General features: G+C 34.7%; 1 protein-coding gene across 5 annotated transcripts in view; it reads right to left on the reverse strand.

Moving 5' to 3' along the window:
• The window catches only part of LOC111543003 (E3 ubiquitin-protein ligase DZIP3), a 109,308-nt gene that overhangs the window by 52,077 nt on the left and 39,329 nt on the right, over positions 1 to 17,902 (reverse strand). For all 5 annotated transcript variants that reach the window (XR_002731730.2, XM_023212734.2, XM_023212710.3 and 2 more), the window contains exons 6-12: positions 15,771 to 15,851; positions 14,335 to 14,459; positions 11,421 to 11,535; positions 7,695 to 7,814; positions 6,228 to 6,329; positions 4,510 to 4,602; positions 3,663 to 3,715 (exon numbers count right to left, since the gene is read on the reverse strand). Coding sequence is in view for 4 of the 5 variants with exons in the window: in XM_023212734.2 (XP_023068502.2) it covers positions 3,663 to 3,715; positions 4,510 to 4,602; positions 6,228 to 6,329; positions 7,695 to 7,814; positions 11,421 to 11,535; positions 14,335 to 14,459; positions 15,771 to 15,851 (689 nt within the window). In the remaining variant the exon portion in view is untranslated. The remainder of the gene's footprint in view (positions 1 to 3,662; positions 3,716 to 4,509; positions 4,603 to 6,227; positions 6,330 to 7,694; positions 7,815 to 11,420; positions 11,536 to 14,334; positions 14,460 to 15,770; positions 15,852 to 17,902) is intronic.

A 17,902-nucleotide genomic window follows, 5' to 3' on the forward strand; every position in this document is an offset into this window, starting at 1 on the left:
TCTTACACTGTACATGCTGTGGTATAATACTATTTTAAAATAAACTTTGGTAAGTTAAAAATATGTATTGTAAGTCCTCAAGCAACCACTAAAAAAGGGTAAAACTAATAAACCAAACCAGAAAATAAACAATAAAGACAGGTAGGGAAAACTGAAAACAACAAGGCAGACAGTAGATTTCCAACTATATAAATTAGTAAAGAAAATACAAATGGAATAAAAAAAATTTAAAGGCAGAGATTGTCATATTGTATATATAAAAAAGAAAGACCTATGCCACCTATATACATAGGATGAAATAAATGGATGCAAAAGGATATACCATGCAAACACTAATCAAAAGAAAGCTGCAATAGCTATATTAATAACAGACAAAAAACACTTAAGGCAAGAATACTATCAAGGTTAAAAAGAGATATTAAAGCCGGGCATAGTGGCTCATGCCTGTATTCCCAGCACTTTGGGAGGCCAAAGCGGGTGGATCATGAGGTCAGGAGACGGAGACCATCCTAGTCATCCTAGTTGAGATGGTGAAACCCCATCTCTACTAAAAATAACAAAAACTAGCTGGGCATGGCGGCGTGCGCCTGTAGTCTCAGCTATTCGGGAGGCTGAGGCAGGAGAATCGCTTGAACCTGGGAGGCGGAGGTTGCAGTGAGCCGACAGCGCACCACAGATTTCCAACCTGGGTGACAGGGCGAGACTCCATCCCACACACACACACACACACACACACACACACACACACACACACAAAACAAAGATGTTAAATAAGAATAAAGGGGTCAAATTGTCAAGAAAAAAGGTAACAATCCTAGATGTGTGTGTAGCATTTAATAAGAGTTTCTAGATATACAATTAGACAGTAGACAAAAAAAATGAATCGTATACTTCAACATTCCCTGAGTAACTGGTGGAAAAAGTAAATAATCAAAAATGATATAGAATGATGAAACAGAGCTGTAAACTAATTTTATCTAATGTATAGACTATTTCATTCAAGATCAGAAAACAGATTCTTTACAAATGCAAGTGGAACATTCACCAAGATACACAGTAATATGATCATAAAATAAATTACTGCAAGAGAATTAAACTAAAAATCAATATCTGGAAAGACAGCTGAAATATTACCAAACATTTGGCAATTTAACAAATCCTAAAGAGCCTATGGTTAAAACATACACACACACACACAAAACTAGAAAATATTTAAAATACAATGAAAATACTAATAATAAACTTCTACACATCAAAATATATGGGACACAGTTAAAGCAATGTTTAATGTAAAATCAATTTATAAAGACAAAGGTCTCGAATCAATGATCAAAGCTTTCACCTTAAAAAAATCAAAGCAAATTAAACCCAAAGCAAACAAAAGAAATGAAATTACAAAGAGCATCAATGAAATTTAAAACAAAAACATTATAGAAAAATCAGTAAAATTAAAAGCTGATTCTTTGAAAAGATAACAAAATTGATAAACTTCTATCCAGAATGATCAAGAAAAAAAAAAAAAAGACACAAATTGCTAACATTAGGAATGAGAAAGGTGACATCACTACAGAGAAAAGGTCTCTTTGGCTGAAGAAACCAGAAAACTGAAATGGAAACATGACTCCTAAGAGAATGGGGGAATCCTAGAAGGGGAAGTAATCAGAAAAGAGATCCCCAAATTCTTTCCCACAATTCTCTGACCGAACACTGAACCACATGTGTGGAACAGACTAAAAGCAGCTCAACTAAGGCCAAAAGATCTGGACTCAGACTGGATCCGAAAGTGTTCAAAGTTCACATCTAGCCAAATTAGTGGCCTGTCAAAATGAAAGTAACATTACCCACTGGGGAATAATGGAATCCAGAATCTCTACTTTGTATTTATTGTGGCCTAGCTATGTGCCAGATATTATGCTATGTGCCAGGAATGTACCAGAAAACAAGATAAAGTTCTTGCCCTGGTGGAGGTTACATTCAAATGGAGAAGAAAGTGTAATAAACGTTAGTAAATGTTTTGATAGAAATAGAAGAAATACGTTATAGAACATCTACTGTAATCTAAGTAAGGCTTTTCGAAAGTTTTAACTAGGCAAAGCAGAGTATTCCAAGCAAAGCTTGGAGGTCAAACAGTAAACTAGATACACTTCAATGCAATAACTTGGGAAGTTTCTTGAGATGGCGCACTGAAGAAACCAAAAGCAGCTCCGTATAGTTGGTACATGTATGGTTAAGAGTAAAGTGACAAGAGATGGCATGAATGAGTTCAGCTGTGTACAAGGTTAAGTGAAGAGCTAAGTTAAAGAATCTGAACTTAATTTTAAGAGCAATGAGAAGCTTCTGAAAGATCTTCACGCACAGAAGTGATATATTCCAATTTTTATGTTAGAAAAGTCCTATTGATGGTTATTGAAAACCACAGACTGGAAAAAGGAAAGGCTAAAGACAGACAGTTTTAAGAAGCTGTTTGAGAATTTCAAATGAGAAATAATGATAATCTCATTTAGTTTAGTGAAGTGGTAGAGATAGGGCAGAAATAGGAAGAAATTTATATTTTAAAAACTAAATTGGCCGGGCGCAGTGGCTCACGCCTGTAATCCCAGCACTTTGGGAGGTCGAGGCAGGTGTATCACGAGGTCAGGAGATCGAGACCATCCTGGCTAACACAGTGAAACCCCGTCTCTACTAAAAATACAAAAAAAATTAGCCGTGCGTGATGACAGGCACCTGTAGTCCCACCTACAAGGGAGGCTGAGGCAGGAGAATGGCATGAACCCGGGAGGCGGAGCTTGCAGTGAGCCGAAATCGAGCCACTGCACTCCAGCCTGGGCAACAGAGTGAGACTCTGTCTCAAAAAAAAAAAAAAAAAAAAAAAAACTAAATTGATAGGACTTTTAAAAAAGTTACAAAGTGTGTTAGAAAGAAAGATCATGAGTCCAGTTTTGGCCATGCTGAATTATAAACATTTTTGAAAAATAAAAATAGAGATATTTAGTATGCAGGTAAGTATACAGGTCAAGCTTTTAGGAGAGAGATCTGTGCTAGGTATAAAGATTTGGGCTTCATTAACTAATAAGGGAAAACTGATGCTTTAGATGTCAATGCAATGTCCCTACTAGATTGAAAAATGGCATTTACACATTAAACAGAAGAAAAAGAGAATCAATGGATTAGGAGAACATTTATATTGAAATTTCTAACTTCAGTAGCAACACTCTGTAATATCTCTATTAATTCTAGGCTTATCAAATATATTACTTTGCAATACAGTTTTCTCATCTAAGAAACAGGAAGATTCTAATTGTAAGACAAGCTTAGTGGTTTGGATAAGTTTTGAAATATAGAAAAGTCTATATTTCATAATAACTAACTTTAAGAAAAATATCTTAGTTTAAAGAAAAGGATTATTTTCACACTTAATGGGAAAGTATTCACATAATTTCTCCATCTCCGCTTTAGAACGTAAAATGTCTACAATAAATGGTGATAGAGAGGGAAACAAATGGCAATTAAATTAAAAATTAAATAAATTTTTTTCACAAACCTTAATACTACCTTAAAATTTAATGCAGCTCCATTAGATGACAGAAACACAGAAGAATTAAGCAACCAAAAAATATATGCATATTCCAAAAAAGTAACAGAATATTTTATTTTAAGCTTACCTTGCTCCTAAATTTTCAATGGTTACATATTCATCCTTTCTCACAACTTCAAACTGCAAGTAATGGGGAAAAAATAGCCCTAAAGTAGTTCAATTTTCAAAATTTGTAATGTTATTTCTTAGCTTAACATTTGAAACATACAATGAGAGTTAAGTCACAGTGAATATAAAACAAACAAAACATAAATAACAAGGTAAGTAATAAATAATCCTGATCAAAAAAACAAACTAGAGTTGACCTTAAAAAAGCAGTTCTACTTTACATCACTATAGGATTTAAATGCCAAACCTGAAATACAAAAATAGCATATTTTAAAATAAAGAAATAAGATACATTTCTAGTCATAATTTGGTCTATTTTGTTATAAACTAAAAATTCAACAAGATAGTTCATTAATTAAACCATAAAATGGATATCATCTGAGTGCATTTTATGTAACAGGTACTATATGTGATGTTCTATAGATACTTTCATAGGAGGTTATTTACAGACTAAAAGAGGTTCAGAAAGTCTAAAATTATTTTTAACCTTAGGTTAGAAAGTCAAAGGATTAGATACATTATCCTTAGTTCACAATACTTTCCTTATTGGTATACTTATGGCATATTTTGTCTTTGTTTCTCTTTTTGTGTCTTTCTCTTTATTCTTAAATTTTTACTGTTCTTAAAGACCACTTAAATACTACTTTGCATAAATCACAGCAATAAAAAGGTCTAACAGTTCAGTCGCCATCAAAGGCAACATGGCTGGAATCCAATTATGATGATCCCAGGTCTGTTTCAAGTTAAAAATATTTTTCCAAGGAAGGACAGCAAGGAAAAAAAAAAGGACAAAACAAGATACTCACCAAAATTTTAACAATTCCAGGTACATCACACTGCAGCATCCTTACCATGTCACCTGTACATCCTTCCTTCAAGCATTTTTTCCCACTAAAACTCTAAAGTTATTAATAGAAAAAAATAAAAATAGAAAAAATCACTGATGTGCAAATCTGATTATATTTAAATAAATGTAGTTAGAAGCAAATGTTGCTAGACAGTAAACTGGAAGATGGAAATATTTGACAGGTAGCTGTTAAAAGATGGTCCATTTCATAAATCAATGGATATCCTATTTAAAATGTATGATTTCACACTACTTCAAAATCTTCAAGTAGCTATATTACAGACTAAGATGCATTTGCTGCTCCAGAGAAAGCAACTTCAAGTAAAATGTACTCATTAAGTATGCGTAAAGAGGATTACTGAATTTCTATCAGATACATGAGGATTCTAGGCAAAAGGAAAGAATAAAAATGTTACATCCTTTCTCTAGTTCTGGCCTGCTATTTCTTTTGGCTAAGTTACTCATTTTTCTTTTACTTCTCTTTCTAAAATTCAGTAATATTAACTGCCCCAACAATCAAGGAAATTGTAAAGTATATACCACTTAAAAATAAATAAGTAAATCTTTATACAATTGTTTTTACAGTTCACAATGTGAGTTCATCTGTTTTATCTGTTAATTCTTACAAAAACCCTATGAAATAGGTTTATCTTATTCTTAATTTACAGCTTAAAAAAATTAGTATTTGAGCAATTAAGTTACCAGTCTAATATAATAAAACTAGTAAGTGGCTCAGTCTGGACTTGAACCCAGATCTCCCAACTCCATATTCAATGCATTTTCTACTACACCACAATTACTTTAAATGAGTTTTCTGTTGTTTGTAGAATGTAAACACTATAGAACCAAACATTATAGACCCAACTTACGGTCATCAGCTCACTAAGGAGTAATTAATTCAAAGCTGGGCTTTGTATTTCCACTTTAATATTAGTTGCAAAAAACTCTATTGTATGTTATATATTATAATAGTTAATAATTATAACAATTATATATTATATTATAGTTATAATTATAACTTATAAAATTATAGTTATATAATTATATAGTTATATATAATTATAACATATAATAATATAGTTATATATAATTATAACATATAATTATAGTTAAAATTATAACTATTACATATAATATATAACTATAATGTTATATAATTACATATTATCTATAACTATATATGATATGTAACCATTATAACTAAATATAAATATTAAAGATTCCAAATATATTTTTGAAGACTATGAAATCTGTCCTTGTTCATCACCTCTAAAATGGAAATCCTTAAAATTGTATAATTATCCTTTCTGTGTGTTTACTAAGAAATTCTATTCTATGATCCTATGGGCATATATGCAACAATATTTCTATTCTTAAGAGTATACATTTCTAAAAGGAAGGGAACAAACTGATAGAAACCACTAAGCAAATCAACTGGTAGCGTATCATCTACAAAGAGCTGTTCAATAAATGATGATAATGAATGAAAAGTGGTAGGGAGATAAGCATCAGAGAGAATTGGGAAAGAACAAAGAAGGAAGTAAAAGAAAAAGAAATAAAGAAGGAAGTAAAAAGAAGGAGGGAAGTTATGAACAGGAAGAAACGATGGGGGGGAGAACAAAAGAGGAAAGGGTAGAGGAAGAAATGCTGTTGTAGTTTTAAGAACGAATATAATACCTGATCATTTTCACCTGGATACTTTAAATTCTTGAACTTTTTCCAGCAAATTTTATGGAAATAAACACAGCAACTTTTACTGCACATTAACTGAAAAAATCCCTGGAAAAAAATAAAAGTAAGTTATCAGTAAGGACATGGCGATTCTTATACAGATAAAAAAAATTATATTAAGTCACTTTAAAAATTATTCTATAATTAAATTTTACATGGCATTCAAAATTTATCAACAGAAATCAGAGATCACCAAATTACAAGTCACTAAAGACAGGAAAATTAGGATGGTAAAAAATGGTCAATAACTTGAAAAGTTAATATATTTTCCATATTCTACGTACAACACAATATCAGAAACCCAGTGAGTGATGTCTATAGAGGAACATGTTCATCTCCATTTTTACATGTCTCTTTTCCTCCATCCCCAGCTCCATACCACTACTGCCTGAATCCCCTCTGTTACCAATCATGAGAACTCAGATTTGCTGCCTTGCTGACAGCTCCTGAGCTACTGGTTTTTCTGAGCATATAGATTGCCTGTCCTTCCCACTGTACCCTGCCTGGAAACTACAGCCTTGCTTTTCAAAATGTTTGCTTTGATGACAAAAATTAAATTGTGTGCCCAGGTATTTCTGGTGTTACATGCTGTTGTTCATTTGATTAGAACCCTAAAGCATTCTTGAGAAACCTTAGGACCATATCGCCATGTCACCTAAACCAATACTGAACAAGCTTGACCCTGAGCACTGCATCTCACCAGGCTCACTTTTCAACTTCTACTGAGTAGATCTTGGTCTTCTCCTTCTCCCGAACTATCGGACTGGCTGTACACATCATGCCTCGCAATTAAGATTTCAGTTATTTTTTTAGAAGTATTGTCTGATTTGCACATCGTCTCATTCTATCTTGTGATTTCACAAAGTCTTATTCTGACAGATCCAGAGTGATAGATCTATCAGAAGTACTCTGATAGATCCAGAGAGACAGATCTATCAGAAGTATTCTGACAGCTAAATTTCTTCAAATCAAGGCTGGTTACTTTTCCCCCTGCCAAGGCCCATAGAAGAGAAAATGATCACTTATTTAGTAGCATCATTCCTGAGGAGTGACAACCTTTCTCCTTAGTAAAATGCTACCATTCTTAACCTCTAACAATTCTAACTATAAAGTAAAGCATTTTTTAGATCATTTTTACTGTATGATTGACTGCAGGAATAATACTTATAACTTCAGATGCACGTGAATGTTACAAAACCTTAGCAAAACCAATTTATTCTTTTATTGACTCACAGAATAATTCCTGATCACTCTGAATCTAAGTTCTCAGAGACAGTCAAATAACTTTTCAGCTGCTCTACCACTGTAATTAAACTAAATGCGCTTTAAAAATATTTTATACATAATTTTTATAATTTTATATATATAATTTTTCAATTGCTTAAAAATACTGTTAATTGACAATTACAGTACCTTGTAACTGGTGTTCTTCAAAATGTCAGCTTCACAAGATCGTTCACAATCTAGGTAACTACAAATTGTCTGCTTCATTATATTACTTTCAGTTGTCTTGATAAAATTATTAAGAAGATACTAGATTTTAAAAACAAAGAATTGTGAATTATTAATGATAAAGTAAGACTACCCATGTTTTACCTTGGTTATATGTCCATATCATACCCCTTTTTGAAGTGCTTGTTTATATGTATTTTTTTAATAGTAATAAAACATTTCCCTAATTCAAAGTAAACAATATATAGGAAGGTCCTAAATTAGAAGTACTGGATTTCTTAATGAATGATAAAATCATGGAGAATGGAGAGAAGTGTATGTTTGAAGCCATACTTCTCTTTATCACCTAACTCATAACATAACACCTGGCATGTTCCTATCAAGAATTATTTGCTCTAATATGTACACACAGAGAGCTAATAAATCACTGGTGTATAAGAGAATCTTGGCTGGAACCAATCCCTAGGTTACTACATTGGCAGTGGAACCACTGTAGTAGTGCAATATGCCATTCCTGCTATAATGGGCAAAAGTACAGTAGAGAAATATGTTTTCAATGTCTTCGGTTACAAATCAGAATATAATTTCTCATTTTAAAATGCTGATTAAATGGCCGGAAGTGGTGGCTCATGCCTGTAATCACGGTGCTTTGGGAGGTCAATGCAGGAAGACTGCTTGAGACCAGGAGCTCAAAGCTGCAGTGAGCTATGGTAGCAACATTTCACTGCAGTCTGGGTGACAGAATGAGACCCTCTCTCTAAAAAATAAAATAGAATAAAACACATAACAAATAAATGAAGTGCTGATTAAATACAGGTGAATCATGTTAACAGGTCTAAGTTAAATGATTAGATAAGGTCCTTCATACTTATCCTTTAGAGGGATAGGGTTACAAAATTTCAAATAGTATTACTGGTAACATATTGAAGGTATATACGATAAATAAGCCTCTAGAAATTATTTCACAAATATTAGCTCAATGCAGGATAAAGTTGAGAAAATTTCCCAGAGAGTAGAAAAAAATATTTTGAGAAATAAGAAAATTAGAGACTCAGTCTAGTCTGCAAGGCATCGGAATAATAAGTATTTCACAAAGAAAAAGTTAAGAAAATATTATCAAATATATAAAACAAGAAAATGTCCCAGAAGCAAAAAACACAAGTTCAGAACACTGGGGATACAGAAAATATCCTTAACAATTCCCAGAAAGAAGAAAATAAAACAGGTCAAATACAAAAGTTTAAAAATTAGAATGAAATCAAGTTTCTTAAAAGTAATATTAGAAGTTAAAAGATAACAGAAAAATGCTTTTAAAAAATTAGAGGCCAAGGTGGGAGGATCACCTGAGCCCAGGAGTTTGAGACCAGCCTGGGCAACATACTGAGACTGTCTTTACTTTACAAAAAAAAAAAAAAAAAGAATTAAAAAAAAAATTAGCCAAGTGCAGTGGCATGTGCCTGTAGTCCCAGCTACTTGGGAGGCTGAAGGAAAAGAATTGCTTGAGCACAAGAGGTTGAGGCTGTAGTGAACTATGATCATGCCACTGCACTCCACCCTGGGTGACAGAGCAAGAACCTGTTTCCGAAAAGAAAAATTATTCTACCCTCAAGCAAGATATGAATAGAGCATACAAAGGATAAATTATTTTGATACTTGAAAGGTCTCAAAAAATTTACCTCTCATGCAAGCCCTCTTTTACAGGAAGCTGCTAGAGGCTAGAGGAGTTGCACCACCAAAACAAGGAAGCAACCCTAGGAAGGAAAACTTGAGTTCTGAGAAACAGAGGATTCCACATAGAAGAAAGGTGAGGAAAATTCCCAGGATGAGAGTGAAGGGAAACCCTGAGGCCAGCTTAATAAAAACGTGTAACTACCAGTAGGATAGGAGAGAGAGAGAGAGAAAGAGAGAGAGAGAGAGAGAAAGAGAGAGAGAGAGAGTATGTGTGTGTGTGTCTCTGTGTGTGTGTGTGTGTGTGTGTGTGTGTGTGTAGGGGATGTATAAGCAAGCTAAATTCTCGTTTTTGACAGTGAAAAGTCAAAAGAGAAAACCTGGCGATATGTTTTAAATAGCAGTATTTTTTTGAAAAATAGGTAAACATCAAAGAAAAATGCTTAGAAAGTTGGAAGAAGCAGAATTTCAGATAGGACAAAACAGAAACTCTTATTTTAAGTCTTTAAAGATTATTTGACAAACTGAATATGTATATTACTGTGCATTAAATAAAAATTCACTTAAAAAGTTAGATAATAAAGAAAGCAAAATATTTTTAAAAGAGGAAAAAAAAGAGTAAAACAACCAGGATCAAGTAAGGGACTGCTTTGTAAAGTAGGGGTGAAAATTTAGTATTTTAAAAATGCATAAAATTATTACTTTAGCAAGTCAAAATTAAAAGTCATATGATTACCTTGACAATGCCAAAAGCTGTCTGCATGTTCTATTGATTACTGAGAGAAGTATATTAAAATATTCTATTGTGATTGGGGATTTAAAAATATTTCGCCTTTCAATTCTGTCAATTTTTGGCCCACATATTTTGAAGCTATACTACTAGGTATATACAAATTTGAGTTATTATATCTTCCTGGATAACTGAATTTTATATTTTAATAAAATGTCTCTCTTTATTTTGAGTAATGTTTTTGGCCTTAAAGTCAGGTAAAACATAAAGATCAAGAAAGATTTAAAGTTTTGAAAAAGATATGTCATTCAAACATTAACCAAGAGAAACCTGCTGTAGCTATGTTCATATTAAACAAATTTAAAAGACCCAAATGGCTATCAGATGGGTTAAAAATTACCCAAAAGGTAAAGTACACCCAGAAGGTGTGGGAAAATGAAAAGTCTCACACTATTTGAAGAATATAAAGTGGTACAATGTCCTGAGATAAAATATGGAGACGTGTAACATCTTTACATTGTGTGAATACTTGCTCCACAATTCCACCTTTAGAAATTTATTCTAATGAAATGACATGAGGAATATGCAAAGATCACTTTATATAAGAAGAAAAAACTGGAAATATTTAGAATAAACTTAGTAGGGAACTAGTTGAGCAAATTAAAGCAAAGCTATATAATACATTACACCAAAATTGCATTGTATAATAGTCTAATGACTGAGAAATAAAAAATACTATATATTTCCAGAGTACAAATAAGTGTGCACAACATCACACTTAAAATCACAAAATAAAGGCTATTGCTTATGTGTGTGTGTGTGTGTGTGTGTGTGTGTGTGTCTGGAAAGATATAAATAAAAATGCTAACAACGGTTTATCCATTTGAAGAAGAAATACACATGAATTTCACCTTTGGGCATTTTTATATTTTCCATGTTTTCTGAACTAAGCATTTAGTACTTTGTAATATAAATCAACAGCAAAATAATGGTAAAGATAATTAGGAAAAAAAGTTAACTGCTACATTTGACTCTAATCATGCAGAGTACTGGCCTAGTATTGCTATTAATCTTCTTGTTATTTGAAAATGTTAACACTGCCACCTCACTTCTCCCTCCTTGTTGAATCATACATTCTGCACTAGGTAATACAATTAAGGTTGTTTCTTATATAAAAAGTTATGTGCCAATAAAAGAACATGCTTGCTGTAAGAATATGACATAGTTGGTTCACACATTATGATTCTGATTAGTTACAAATAAAATGTTACTCTTAAATAATTTCTTACTTTAAAAGTTGTAGGTAAATCTTCATCTTCTGTAGGATCTATGTCAAACCAATGGTCATTTTTATCTCCAATTTCTTGTAAGCTTTTATGAAATTCTAGCAGTCCTCCATTATATCTGAAAGGAATTTTAAAATAAGGTTAGTTTGAATGGGACTGTGCAGATGCATGGTTTACCAAAGATACAACAAGTAACCCATTTTTTTGTGGTAAATAGGGTGGTGATAACCTCTGGCATGCCATAGAAATACAAATACTAGGACTCTCACCTGTGGCAGAGTGGGATGAAATACAGGTGGAAGGGGAGGCACTAGATTATGTAGTAGCTCAAGCTTGAACAGTATGGGGGCCATGGTAATTAAAGGGACTGTAGAGTTGGTTGGCTTTTGTTAACTGTCTTGGAGGCCTTGAAGAAAGAGAATGACAGGCACAGGTCAGCCAACTATTAACTCAGGATACACTGTGAAATCCAGAAGGCCTCTATGGGGGCAATTTAATGAGACACTCATCCCCTATGGCCATAATCCGTGCTGAAAATAAGGCCCAAATTTAATCATAAAGTGAAACAAACTGATATTGAATGCACAGCCTCAACAAGACTAATACCATCAACTCAGGATGCTGAAAACTAGAAGGCCTCTATGGCAACATCTAAAGAAACTCCTCTAGACATAAGGCAGACTATGATGAAAATGAAGCTCAAGATTTAACCATAAGGGTAGAACAGCTGCAAAGGAGACCCAAAACACAGCCTCAACAGAACTACACTAAAATTAGGGATTTGATATGCTATGAGTAGACCCTGGGATCTAAAATGGGGATATTTAGGTGAATGTGCTTAGAAACACTGAATCCTTAAATTACCCCCATGAACGCTCTTGACTGGCAAAGACCTCTTCCTTGCCACAGGAGAGCAGCCTATCTTTATTTAGAGACCATGCAAAAATATCAGCTGAGATGCATGTCTCAAAAGATGATGCCCTTCCTTCTTAAGATCTTCCCCTACCTCATTGCCCTCAGATAATAAATCTAAGGTCAAGTGGAGAGCCCAAGTGAGAAAACAGAGACCCTGCCCAGGAAGAAAAAGCTTGTTAATCATAAGAATTGCAGAGCCCAACTAGAATGTACTGGCAGGAACATGAGTGGAAGTGGATTTTTAAAGTGCTGAACCAAGGGTAAACACAAGGCTGGATGGGGAAGTGTACACTGATATGGAAAAATTCTTCCATAATTCAAGATTTACTTTCCTAGAAAGGACACCTGAATCCAGTCCTAATATGGTGCTGAGAAGGCTCCTTGAAACTTGGACACAACAATGGTCTATAGTAAACTAAGTAGAAATGCTGAAAATTTCTTGGAGGCATATTAAAGGAGTCAGGAGGCTCAAGGAAGTGAGAATGTTAGAATTGACTTACTACATAAAAACACAGAACCCATTAAGTGATCCTAGAAAGGCTCAGAGGACACCCCATTCATTAATACAATAAGAAATACAGAGTAAGAAGAGCACCAGTGTCTTTGAGGAGCTCAGTGGTGGTTGTCCTCCACAGGTCAGGGATGAAAGTAATGATGCTGCCATACAACTGGACTTCCAGTGTCAATGATCTGGAGAATGAATTCTCTCTAGTGCTCATCAGTAAAGAGAATAAAAAACAGTTTTCACATCTGAGAAGGACAGCAGGACATATTCTTTGTTCTTGTCTCAGGCTATGTTAATTCTCTTACTTTGTCACAGTATAAACTGAAGGGATTTGGATCATCTTGACATTCTGCAAAGCATCATACTAGCCCCACTATATTGATGGCACATGCTGCTCAGACCGAGTGAACAAGTGAGATGTCTCGCGGACACCCTAGTAAAAATACAGGCAACCCAGAGAATAGGAAATCAACCTTACAAAGAATCAGGGAACTACCACATAGGTGACACTTTTCGGGATCCAATGGTTTGGCCCAGCAGTAATCCTTCATAAAAGTATGCCCAAGTAAACTTTTCCAAATTTATCTGTCAGATCTTAGCCAAACATTGTTTCCTCAGGGAGAATTCTGATTCCCAGAACCAGTCTCCAGGAAAGACTTTAGTTATTCACTCTAGTTTCCTTCATAGTTCTTTATTCTATTTCATAAATATTTTATGACTGACTATTTGATTAAGATCTGTATCTTTCACTGTACTTTCAGTTACATGAAGACAGGAACTGTATTTTGTAAACTACTATAACCTCAACACCTAACAGTTTCTGGAATATAATGGATACTTAGTAAATAAAATGAATGAATGATGCTACAAATGGTTATGGATCTCCAAAGAGGAAGTAAACAGATAATCTCTATAGTTTCCTCCATACAATTTCACTTTCTTAAAATAAGCAGTAGCCAATACTCCAAAAACTCAGCATTTGGACCCTTTTCAACTCTTTATAAGCTCATTTTATACTTTTAAAAACTATTTCAAGTTAGTGGTGATAATACTAATAACTCCAACCATAATTTATTTATTAAGTATAGCATTTTTGTGTCCTAGGCACTATGTTAATCACCTGCAACATCCTCATGAAGTGAACCCTACACTATTATTAGTTCTATTTTAGAGATAAGAAAAAAATATAAGGCTTAACAACATTAAGTTTCTTAGTGTAAGTGATAAAAAATGTAGCTGAACCCAGGTCTATCAGACTCTAAAGCCTATGCTCCTAATGTTAATGCTAGACTGCCTTTTATTGCTATGGTCTCTTAAGTTTGCTATTTAATATTCTCAACTACATTAGAGAAATTATCTATACAAATAGCCAAAGAAGAAAAGGATAAACCAGTAGAGCACAAATGTCATGATGCCTGGTATACTGAGCACACTTACTTCCATTTCACAATGCTGAGACTTCACAGGCAACATCTAACCGTTAATTAAAATCCTTACCTCTTTTGAGCACATCGCAGTAAACCACGTCCAAAATAAACTAAACACATAAAGTTTTCACAAATTTCATTTTCTTGGATCAACATCTTCATCACCAGAAATTTATTCTCAGCTTCTGTATAATCCTGTAGTAACATAAAACTAGGTTTGGCTGATGTAAAAGTCATTTTTTTTCTTTTACAATAAACAATTATTTCTCAAACTGGAGAAATTAGGGCAGCTTTAAATAATCCAATCATCTGGTCATTTATTCACATTCTGAATCCTGGCATCTCTGTATGTGATTACAAAGATCATGTAGTCAGTGTTTAAAATATTTATTTATAAATAAATTTAAGACCTTCTTTAATCAATATTTCAAAGTGAATATTAAGATGGTAACAACAATTTGTGTATCTCAAACTGGCAATTAGGCATTGTGGTGCACACCGATAGTGCCACCTCCTTACGAGGCTGAAGCAGGAGGATTGCTTGAGCCCAGGAGTTAAGTCCAGCTTGGGCAACATAGTGAGACCCCATCTTTTAAAAACATACATATACATACATAAGTACTTATATACATAAGTACATAATACATACAAGTACTACTGGCCAAAATAAGGGCTTTTCTGATAACTGTTAGAGCACAATTCTCTATCATTCTTCCTAATGGGAGCACAATTCTTCACAGTATTTCAAATAGAAAGTAAGTGACTTCTTGCCCATAGATATAGACTCTTTTGGGGAATCACCACCTTAATCATAAACAATATAGGTCTGGAAGTAAATATCGGGATCTATTATAATAGATGCTTCAGTAAAACTGAGGCATCACGGCCTCAGTCTCTCTAGAAAAAAAAGCTGGAAAAATGCTGCATGGCCTTACTTTAAAATATTCTCTAGTACATCACGCTAAATGATTAGTACTACACGAAATTATTTAAAATAGAAATGTTTTCAGTTTGACTGCTTATCAATTCTACTTTACCTAATTAATAAGTCATATTTATATAGTTAATTTATGAAGTCAAAAATACAGATTTGGGAAGAAAAAAGAGAAATATCAAAGCTATGAAGAAAATATGAGAAATCATTAAAAATCAGAAAAAGAAATGTTAAATTAAACAGAACTCTTAGAAATTATCTAGTTAATTCCCAGATTTGTACTTCTTTGCACTTTAGTTTGACAAAGAATTTGAGGTAAAATTCATATTTTACAAAAGGGATAAGATTAAAACCAGAGGGATTAAGCTATGCTAGAAAATGGATTAAAATGTATTATGCAAGTGAAAGAAGCTAAATAACTTTTTATTTTACATGAATGGTAAGCATTTAACAGATAAATAAATGAAGTTACAAGCTAATTCTTTTTTTAATATTTTTAGTTTCATATTATAATCTTTGGCCTGATTATTCTAAGATGTAAAAAGATTTATAAAGGGCAAATAACATGTTACCTCTTTCTTTCCTCTTTCAGTGACTGCTACTCCATACAAAAACAGTAATGTCAAATAATAACCAATATCAATCTGGTGTGCCTAAAAAGAAAAAAAAGTATGTTAATTCGTTATTTAGACTAAGCTGCTTTTCAGTACAACAAGCTTAATTAAATATCCTAAGCTTAATTAACAATTATTAAAACAAGTAAAAATTATCATAACATTATCAGTCATCTAATAATAACTATAATATATTTTAGATATATTTGATAATTTGACCCAGGAAGAAGAAACAGGATAGTCAATAATCTCAAAATAAAACATTAAAATTTAATAAAAGGAAAGGATATGGAACAAAGATGGCCAAATAGAAGCTCTAACAATCGTCCCCAACACAGGAAGACCACACTGAACAACTACACCACAGAAATGCCCCTTTGTAGAAACAAAAATCAGGCGAGTGATCATATTACCTGGTTTGAACATCATATTAAGGGAAGAGGCACTGAAGAGGGTAGGAAAGACAGTCTTAAGTTGCCTATACCATCCCTTCCTCCATCCCCTGACTACAGCTATGTGGCATGGAGAGAGAATCTGCACTTGGGGGAAGGAAAGCACAGTGACTGTGGGACTTTGCATTGGAACTCAGTGCTGCCCTGTCACATCAGAAAGCCACACTGAGCAGAACTCAGTCAGCGATCATGGAGGTAGCATTTAGACAAGTGTTAGCCATAGGCAAATCGCCCATCCCAGCAGTCAGAGCCTGAGTTCCAGCAAGCCCTGCCAATGTGGGCCAAAGTGCCCTGGGGTCCTAAATAAAAGGCAGTCTAGGCCACAAGGACTGCAGTTCCTGGCCATATCCTGGTGCTGTGCTGGGCTTGGAGCCAGTGGATTTGTGGTGTACGCAACCTAGTAAGATACCAGATGGGGTAGGCAAGGGAGTGCTTATGTCAGCCCTCCAACTCAAGGGAAAACAACCCACATGTCTGGGAGAGACACCCTCCCTCTGCTTGAGCAGAGGAGACAGAACAGTAAAGATGATTCTGCCTTGCCACTTGAATATCGGTTCAGCCACAGTAGAATCCTGAGGCTCTAGCTCCAATACAATATTTCTAGACACATCCTGGGGCAGAAAAGAATCCACTGCCTTGAAGGTAAGAACCCAATCCTGGCAGGGTTCATTACCCGCTGACTAAAGAGCCCTTGGGCCCTGAATAATCAGCAGTAGTAGCAGTACACGCCATGGGCCTTGGGTGAGACTCAGAGCTATCCTGGCTTCAGGTGTGACCCAACACATTCCCAGCTGTGGTGGCCATGGTGAGAGACGCCTTTCCGCTTGAGAAAAGCAGAGGGAAAAGTAAAGGGGACTTTGTCTTGCAGCTTGGGTATCAGCTCAGCCACAGTGGGGCAGAGCACCAACTGGGCTTCTGGGGTTCCCACTTCCAGACTTTGAGTCCTGTCTGACACTTGTGCACTTGCCTTGGGCCAGAGAGAAACACACTGCTAAGAAAGGAGAGACTCAATATAGGTGGTAGCAAGGCAGTGGTCACCACAGGGTTTGAGCAAGAACCAGTACCGTGCTGGTTTTGGAATCTCAGTGGTTGTGAGGCCACAAGAATGCTTGTGTCACCCCTCCCCCAGCTCCAGGCAGCTCAGCACAGAGAGAGTGCTGTTTGGGGTAAAGGAAGAGAAGAGAACGAGAGTCTCTGCCTGGTAATCCATGGAGTTCTTCCAGATCTTACCCAAGACTACCAAGATGGTACCTCTACGAATCTGCAAGAGCCACAGGGTTACTGGGCTTAGAGTGTCCCCTAATGTAGATATGGCAGCAGTGACCAAAGACTTAGATCACAATACACAAGTCCCTTTGCATACCTGGAAAGACTTCCCAAGAAGGACAGGTACAAAACAAGGCTGTACAGCGAAGACTATAATGAATACCTAACTCTCCAATGCCCAGACATCGATGGACATCCATTAGCATAAAGACCATCCAGGAAAACATGACTTTACCAAACTAAAAAAGGCAACAGTTGCCAATACCAGAGAGACAAGCATGTGACCTTTCAGACACAGAATTCAAAACAGCTGTTTTGAGGAAGTTCAATGAAATTCAAGATAACAGACAAAAGGAATTCAGAATCCTATCA

The sequence above is a fragment of the Piliocolobus tephrosceles genome, unplaced genomic scaffold (assembly GCF_002776525.5).
Source record: "Piliocolobus tephrosceles isolate RC106 unplaced genomic scaffold, ASM277652v3 unscaffolded_19, whole genome shotgun sequence".
In the NCBI taxonomy this organism is placed as follows: Eukaryota; Metazoa; Chordata; class Mammalia; order Primates; family Cercopithecidae; genus Piliocolobus; species Piliocolobus tephrosceles.